The sequence below is a fragment of the Priapulus caudatus genome, unplaced genomic scaffold (assembly GCF_000485595.1).
Source record: "Priapulus caudatus unplaced genomic scaffold, Priapulus_caudatus-5.0.1 Scaffold1016, whole genome shotgun sequence".
Classification (NCBI taxonomy): domain Eukaryota; kingdom Metazoa; phylum Priapulida; class Priapulimorpha; order Priapulimorphida; family Priapulidae; genus Priapulus; species Priapulus caudatus.
In genome coordinates, this window is record NW_014578077.1 from 20709 (window position 1) to 30093 (window position 9385).

The following is a 9385-nucleotide window of genomic DNA, read 5'->3' on the forward strand; positions in this document are numbered from 1 at the left end:
CACTCACCACATCACACCAACACAAACACACAACACACACGACCCACATACACACACACTCACCACATCACCACCACCCCACACACACAACACACACATCACACCACACAACACACACACACGAAACAAACAGCACACACACCCATTACACACACACCACGACACACGACACACACACTACACTGCCACACACACCAGTACAGGACGTTTCCGCGCGTGTTTTCTCCACTGCAGACCTGGTGGAACAGTAATTGTAACCGGTGGCTACGGCTTCGCCACCTGGAAGTCGCCACACTCTGACTGCAGTCCACCTCACAAACAAGGCGATCCTCACCGGCTGGCTGAGCTGCTGCCGAGGCTGCCATCAGCTGCCTGCCATACCAGCACATGCTCGGCCCTGAAACAGCCCAGTGCGCAAGGTGGCGCTACACGAAGCGAACGTGGGGACGGTCCACGATCCCAAGAGTAGAGACAAGTAAAATTAGATCTCGACGATCTGCAGCCGGATATATACGCGCCGCAGCGCGTTTTCAACAACTGCGCTGCCCTATATGTATGCCCTATACTCGAATCCCTCTGGTACTAGAGAAAGCCGTGAGAATTTGCGGTCAATTGAGCGGCAGTTCTGGGGATTGCTAGAAGCCTTTGACCTCTGCACGTAGGGCGAGAATAAAGTCCAATGGTGCCGTAATTGGTGTTTTTTTTTGTTGGCGGCGTTACGCTTTTTCCTATAAAATGCGATTCTAAGTTTATTTAATTTAACGCCCTGAAGTTTCCCCCGCCCCCCCCCCCCCCCCCCCCCCCTCGGTACATATCCGCGGCCCATAGATGCGCGAACGAGTTCTCGTTGCCGAGGCCATTTCGCAGACCAATTTTCGTTAGACGCCGTGCGGTTGGAGAGTTTCACCACGCTGCACTAACTATAACTTTTAAGTGTTAGCGAAAGAGACTTCGCGAATTAACCGTCCCCGATACCGGAGTCTAAACTGAAATCGTGACGTCGCGTTTTTCATATCTGTAGTCCATGTCCTTCTCCTTAATGAACCTCTTGACCCCGCGCTCGCATCTCTCTCTAGCCCCGTTTTGCCCCGCGTTTTCGGCATATATTCACACCCTGTACCCACCACTCGCAGCAGATCCAAGCCCGCACGTACAGCACACACTAACTGATGAGCCTTCTCCTCTTAGACTCCCCCGAGCACATGCCCACCTCAGCGGCACATTCTAGACTGGTATTACATTCCACACCTACGGCCTAACGACCCCCATCCACTTGTATACTACACCAGCTCCCCAGTGTTTCATAATTACTACTAAGTACTACTAGTAGTACTAGTTAGTATAGTAGTACTACTAAGTTACCAGCACTCCTAGTACTAGTACTTAGTAACTACCACGACCGCAGGACTAATAGTAATAGTCATAATTGACTAACTTCTGTTCTTAGTAATTAACTTACTCCATCAATGACGAACCTAACGCATTAACGCGCTAACCTATTATATTGATATAATATATATTTATATTGATGTAAAATGACAGTTGGTTTTATTGCCCATCCATACATTGGGGGCCCATATAATAATGGAGCCATGTTCTCTATGCCTTGACCAACTAGTACTATCTAAGACTACTAGGGCCTACGACTAGCATAGAAACGCTCATTTTGCTATGTGGTTAGAAACCCCTAGGCTATACTAGACCACAAGGCACTTGAAGCCGTTTTCAATAACTATATAATGCTAACTAAATACGAAATGCTATTACTAACGAAATTGGTAATGTTTCTAGTATAGGCCTACCTTCTCTTTCAGAAGGTTGCCGAGGATGCAAAGCGCATATATAGACTAGGACTGCTCCCACCTCGATTAGCCATTGAGTGCTAAGCTAAGCCGAGAGGTGCGAGAGAGTGTCCAGTCTCATGGGCTATAGGCGGCGCAGGCGCGCACTGCTTTCCAACTCGTCCCGTACGAGCCTCGCCATTGGAACGTTGCAAAAACGTTGCGCGTTGGGGCGCGAAGAGCGCCGGTAGGTTTTCCTGATTCTGAACAGCCGCTTTCATTACTCGGGCAAGGTTCGCGAACTGTCAAAGAATTTCGACAGTCTTCTCGTGATTTCGCTTGTGATCATCAGCTCGGTTTACGAAAACAGATTCTCGGTAGCCTTTTTATAAGCAAGTCAACACTGTTCACATGTCGCGCAAATGTCTACCCTGCTGTGTCCGCCACTAAAAATTCGCGGACTGTTCGCTGGCAGCTTATGGATCGTGGCGCCAGTCCGGCCAATTCATTGCGCGCAGCGATCATAGCTGCCAGCGCTGGCATACTGTCGGTAAGGACGTTCCCCCGCGGTCGCGTGCGCCTTGCGCGGACTGCGCGAAGAATCTGCCGCGTTCAGGCTTTCGGATCCACATCTCCTTTCGGCAACCGCTTCTCTAGTATCCGTCTCAATCGGCATTAAATAACACGTTAATGTTTTTATCACGCGTACGTTTTTTTATACCTTCATAGGCATCGACAGAACTGTAATCTTTCTAATCAAGCGATCAACTGGAATCCACACATCTCGTATAAAGAACCAGCAATGAATGAAGAGGAAAGAGTTTCCTTACTGTATTACTTACTTACTCTAACTCTTATTTTACACGTACTTTCACGGCACTGCCCGTGTTTCGGCGGTTTTGCAGGGCAGCGAACACCCGGATGTCCCGGCTTTACGTGGATGTCTGCAGTGCTGGGGTGAACCAGGCCGGCCTGACGGTCAGGAATATGCCCGAGTACGTCTACTCTACGTTTTGCCCTTACTACGCTGTGGTGAGTTCATGCGATATGTCGCCCTAATAGGCTTTAAACTAATTAATTGGATAATCGAATTATTTGATGTTGTTGTTAATTATTCGATAATTACGTGCTTGTGTGTGTGTTGTTGTGTGTGTGGCGTGTGTTCTGAGTGAGTGAGTGAGTGAGTCTGTGTGTGCTAGTGTGTGTGTGGTCGTGTGTGGTGCTCGTGTGTGTTGTGTGTGTGTGTGTGTGTGTGTGTGTGTGGTGTGTGTGAGTGAGTGAGGAGTGAGTGAAGTGTGTTGTGCTAGTGTGGTGGTGTGTTGTGTGTGTGTGTGTGTGTTGTGTGGTGAGTGTGGTGTGTGTGTGTGAGTGAGTGAGTGAGTGAGTGTGTGTGTGCTAGTGGTGTGGTGTGTGTTGTGTATGTGTGTAAATGTGCGTGTGTGTGTGTGTGTGTATGTTGGTGTGTGGAGGGTGTGTGTGTTGGTAAGTGCGTGTGCGTGTGCGTGTGCGTGTGCGCGCGCGCCGCGCGCGCGCGCGGCGTGTGTTGTGTGTGTGTGTGTGTGTGTAAGTATGTGTGTGGGCGCGCGCGCGTGTGTGTGTGCGTGCATGTGTGTGTGTGTGTGTGTGTGTATTTGTGTGTGTGTGTGTGTATGTGTGTGTGCGCGTGCATGCGTGCGTGCGTGCGTGCGCGCGTGTGTTCGTGCGCGCGTGCGTATGTGTGTGTAGAGTACTACGTAGACTTCGTCGTCAGGTGCGTTCTAACCGTATGTGTTTGTGTGCGGAAAACTCGCAGCCTACTCGACGAAGGACTGCGTTGCCGAGGGCGACGTGGCCTGGTTCCAGCAGTACGACGAATGCCGAGGCTTTGATAAAGAGTTCACCTTCTACAACGAATGCGAAAAAAGCGATGTCATCAACGAACTGGTATGTATAGATGCGATGCCGTATTAAATACGCAATCACGCACCTTAATGACATATTATTAGACAGAAGAAAATACTGAAGTTATTACATATATTATGCTAAAGATGTGATAGCTTACTAAATACTTAATCACAAGACAACTTAAGTCTGTTAATAGTGATATGGAACTATTATAACTATGACTTATATAGTTTATCAATAGTGATCTGGAACTATTATAACTATAACTTATATAGTCTATTAATAGTGATCTAGAACTATTATAACTAGAACTTATAGAGTTTATTAACAGGCTATATCATAATAGATTATCTAATACCTAACGGCTCTTTGAAAAATTTATTCTTAATTTTATTCCCATCATAATATAATAATAATAATAATAATAATAACTATACTAACATGATTAGTTATAACTCGGCTATCAACGACGTGACACACACGCGATGCACAAGCAACACACAAGTTTTCTCGTGATCAAGAATCTCTTCTGAGCATCTTGTCTCGCATTTCTTTCATGAATCGCAGATTAGGGATCGCTACATGGTACGCGACGTGCTATGGGGAATATCGCTAGTGTTCATTCTACCTGCGATCATCATCTTTCTATCGTACAGGTGCGCATGCGCGCGCCATCTTACGGCGAGCTCACATACTACTGTTTATTGTTGTGTCCATATTGCAACAGCGCGCGAATTTGTCTTCCGCGTAAAAAAATTTACGATCAAGAAATGTTAAGTTAACTACTTTCGCGCTCACAAAAAAATTCATTCGATGTATCACCGAATATCACTGCATCACATTATTTTAATACTTCATTTTAAAATTATTGATTTTTTACAGCAAAAATATGCGTTTATATTTCGCGCGAAGATTTCGTTTCATACGAACATTATGTAAACTTAAAATGTTTGATTTCTTCCGAATTTATTTCGTATTATTTTTGTTAATTTTTCTTATTTATTTTATTTATTTTATTTTTATAATTTTTCAGGCAGCTGCGCACGCGCAATAACATCGTACACGTCAACTTCTTCACGGCTCACTTGCTCAGCTCTTTGTTCTTCCTCATCTATGACGTCACCATCAGCTTGGATGCCCTAGACGGACAGTCAGGCACCTCGACAGCGGTACAGCTAGACAATGTTAATTAACGTTATTAAGGGGGCCTTGGTCAGAAACAAAATTAGCCTTAACAGTAGTCTTGACATTAACCTTTTCTTGTCACACGCGTTGGCACGTATAGACAAGGGGTCTGTTGTCAGAAACAAAATTAGTGTTAATATTAACTTTTTTTCCTAGACCGTTGGCAGAAACATCGTAAAGTTACGAGTTACGCATACGCGCATTGCATAGAGGTCTACAAGGAAAAGTTAATGTTAATACTAATGATAAGACAAATGTTAGCATTAATTTTGTTTCTGACAACGGCTCCCAGGTTTTTACTTGCCAACGCGTGCGGCAGGAATTTCCAGATGCACCGGAACGTGTTGTAAGAACGGGAAACATCTTTTCTTATACATCTTAAACCCATCTACCATGTTCCGTCACGGTCTCTCGTACGCGATTTCTCTCTTTTTAACCATCTCTAACCTCATGTCTCGCTCTCTCGGCGTATCTTCCTCTCTTCCTAGTTTCCCGTCTCTCTCTCTTTCTCTCTCTCTCACTATAATTATATATATATATATTGCTAATGTGTTCACAATCGTACACACATAGACACACACAAACACACACACAAACAAACAAATACACACACAACACACAAACAAACAAACAAACAAGCACAAAAACAAACATACACAAACACACAATCAAACACGCACATACACACACGCACGCACACAAACACACAAAAACAAACAAACAAATAAACACACACACACACACACACACACACACACACACACAAACACACAAAAACAAACAAACAAATAAACACACACACACACACAAACACACAAAAACAAACAAACACACACGACCACCCACCACACACACCACACACACACACACACACACATCACACGTATATATACATACATGATGTACGTCTGCTGTAGGACGGAGGAGTCGGCTGCGTCATCTTCACCGTACTAGTTCACAAGTACCTGCGGCTGACCAGCTACGCGTGGATGTTCTGCGAGGGCTTCCATCTGCATCAGCTCATCGCTGCTGCCTTCCAGAAGACCAGCATGCCAGCGCTCTACATCATAGGATGGGGTAGGCCACGCCTAAAACACTACGTCTATAACTGTAGGCTAGTGCCTAACAGGCCTATTCCGTCGGCATAACAACATAACTCCAATCCTCTACAAAAAACACAATGCCAGCTCTCTACATCATAGGATGGGGTAGGCCACGCCTAAAATAATACGTTTATAACTGTAGACTAATGCCTAACAGGCCTATTCCGTCGGCCTAACAACATAACTCCAATCCTCTACAAAAAAACAGAATGCCAGCTTTCTACATCATAGGATGGGGTAGGCCACGCCTAAAACGCTACGTCTATAACTGTAGGCTAGTGCCTAACAGCCCTGTTCCGTCGGCCTAACAACATAACTCCAATCCTCTGCAAAAAACAGAATGCCAGCTTTTTACATCATAGGATGGGGTAGGCCACGCCTAAAACACTACGTCTATAACTGTAGGCTAATGCCTAACAGCCCTATTCCGCGAGCATAGAGCTAACAACATAACCCCAGTCTTCCACTTAAAAACAATACATACTCGCTCTCTACATCATAGGATGTGGTAAGCCACGAAAACACTACCTCTATATAACTATACTATATTCTGCCGGGATAAGGCTAACAATATTGCCCTAAATACACTGCCTTCTACACAAAATATTATGCCGTCCTTTCGTATCATAGGATGGGGTAGGAGCACGAAAATACCACGCTTATAAGTATAGTTATGGAAATAAGTCTAAAAACGTAGCCAGTCCTGGTGTCTGCTATACGATCTATAGTAAAATCCATAGAAAAATTATCCAGCCCTGCTCAAAAGTAACCTATACCAGGCTGGGAGACGGAATGCTTTTTTCCAGCACTGCTATAACTATAATATATATATATAATATAATATAATATAATATAATATAATATAATATAATATAATATAATATAATATAATATAATATAATATAATATAATATAATATAATATAATATAATATAATATAATATATATATATATATATAATAAGATATAAACTATAACTATAACTAGAATAGTAGTAAATAATAACTAAAATAATAGTCTGTTGCTGTTTCTCGCCCGATTCTGCCGGATAGGGCTGGGTAAGATTACCGTGATATAGTTACTAATTACCGAAATAAAGACAACACTCATGTCAACACTCATTTCTTATCAATTATACTTATTATCTTAATTAATTAATTATCTACTATAATCTATTGTTGTTATAATTGCCTATATTCCTATTCCCATATTTGTTCCTATTATTCTCATTATTCTCATGTGAATTATTGTAATTTTCGTTTTTGTTACAGTTTTTCCGGTGGTGCCCGTCATTATCTACGTCATCTTACGCGCCACCAACCCCAACTACGATGCTTGGTGAGCAAAACACGATATAGCGCATACGCTTTATTTTAACGCATGCACGGCGGCGTTGCATTGTGGGCGATCTCTACATAGGAAACTGTAGAAAAATTGCAGCCAGGATATTAACCGTTATATAATAAATAAATATTATATGGCTATATATGTTAAAAGGCGCGTGTATAGCTCTGCACATAGGTATACCTGGCTCCCAGAACACACACACGCAGGCGACAGATATCCACTTCCAAGTGTGGCTTTAGGCCACCTCGTCCCCCGCCGGTGGCCTCCAGGCCCCGTCAGCTCACTCCGACAATAACCCTTCCGCGACCAAAAATTGTTCTTTTTGTTTACGTATTTTAGTAATGCTAAAACAAGCTACCATGGTATATGCCGATTGTAATACCCATAGGCATAGATATAGCATTAAATAGGAAAAACAAGACAAGCACCAGTGCAGTACTCGATAAGTTATTAGTAGCACGTTATAGTGTTGCCGGCGTTATATTTGTATGACGGGGGCCTAAGGCCACCTATATATCATTGTAATAATAGTGTATGATGGGGGCCCAAGGGCACATATATAGTATTTGTATGACGGGGGCCTATGGCCACCTATATAGTATTGTAATAATAGAATAGTGTATGATGGGGGCCCAAGGCCACATATATTGAGTTTGTATGACGGGGGCTTAAGGCCACCTATATAGTATTGTAGTATAGTGTATGCTGGGGGCCCAAGGCCTCATATATAGTATTTGTATGACGGGGGCCTAAGACCACCTATATAGTATTGTAATAATAGAATAGTGTATGATGGGGGCCCAAGGCCCCATATATAGTATTGTAGTATAGTGTATGCTGGGGGCCCAAGGCCTCATATATAGTATTGTGTATGAAGAGGGCATAATACCTCCTATATAGTAGTGTGTGGTAATCCTTGGTTGTAAGCTATACCGCTTCCAGCAAGGAAAAGTAGGCTGCATCACTTGCACAGTGTATAATTCCGCCAGAGATACGTAGCGGGGACCTTACATGCAAGGTCTTCCTTCTATTTCTTAAATGATGTCTATTGATGGAATGTTATCATATAAATCTATGCTAGGATAACTCCTCTTCACTTTAAATGCATAATCCTTGCAAAACAGGATTTCTTACGGGAGATATTGCGCATGCACGCTCACCGTGTTATGCGTGCAGTGCCGTGTGAGGCAAACTTCATAATATAGCTTGCTGCGGGGGAGAGGGGATGTGAGACTGAGGAAAGGCGGCAGGAAAGATAGCTGGGGCGGTAGAAGAAGAAAGAGGCTGAGCGAACTACAGGGGAGGAAAGGGGAAGGACGCGAGGGGATAAAGTAAATGTTTTGTACCCTACATGCTAGGGCGCTCTCCTAACTATCAACACAGGTCTACTGATAAAAGTTTATTAAGGAAATCTATGCTGAGATACCCCCTAACCATTTTAAATGCATATTCATCACAAAATATAACTCTTCTGGTGAGATATTGCGCATGCGCTAACACACTAACGTCGCCAGATTGTGCACTGGCTGGTATACGCAGCCGGGACCTTACATGCAAGGTCTTCCTTCAATTTCTTAAATAATGTCTACTGATAAAATGTTATCATATAAATCTATGCTAGGATAACTCCTCTTCATTTTACATGCATAATCTGTAGAAAATACTATTTCTTACGGGAGATATTGCGCATGCGCGCGCACCGTGTTAGGCGTGCAGTGCCGTCTGAGGCAAATTTCATAATATAGCTTGCTGCGAGAAAGAGGGGATGGGAGACTGAGGAAAGGCGGCAGAGAAGATAGCTGGGGCGGTAGAAGAAGAAGGAGGCTGAGCGAGAGACAGGGGAACAAGGGAGGCAAGGGGAAGGGCGCGAGTGCATAAAGTAGGTGTTTTGTACCCTACATGCTAGGGCGCTCTCCTAATTATAAACACATGTCAACTAATAAAGGTTTATTAGGGATATCTATGCTGAGATACCCCTAACCATTTTAAATGCATATTCATCACAAAATATAACTCCTCTGGTGAGATATTGCGCATGCGCTAACACACTAACGTAGCCCGATTGTGTACTGGCTGGTATACGCA

General features: G+C 43.6%; 2 protein-coding genes across 2 annotated transcripts in view; both read left to right on the top strand.

Moving 5' to 3' along the window:
- Positions 1–300, top strand: part of LOC106814973 — a 15665-nt gene extending 15365 nt beyond the window's left edge. The window contains exon 3 of the mRNA XM_014819372.1: positions 235–300. Within this exon, the coding sequence (XP_014674858.1) occupies positions 235–300 (66 nt within the window). The remainder of the gene's footprint in view (positions 1–234) is intronic.
- A 1959-nt stretch (positions 301–2259) lies between these two features.
- The window catches only part of LOC106814974 (calcitonin gene-related peptide type 1 receptor-like), an 18238-nt gene continuing 11112 nt past the window's right edge, over positions 2260–9385 (top strand). The window contains exons 1-7 of the mRNA XM_014819373.1: positions 2260–2331; positions 2687–2813; positions 3574–3704; positions 4233–4321; positions 4699–4834; positions 5768–5927; positions 7225–7291. Of these exons, the coding sequence (XP_014674859.1) occupies positions 2260–2331; positions 2687–2813; positions 3574–3704; positions 4233–4321; positions 4699–4834; positions 5768–5927; positions 7225–7291 (782 nt within the window). The remainder of the gene's footprint in view (positions 2332–2686; positions 2814–3573; positions 3705–4232; positions 4322–4698; positions 4835–5767; positions 5928–7224; positions 7292–9385) is intronic.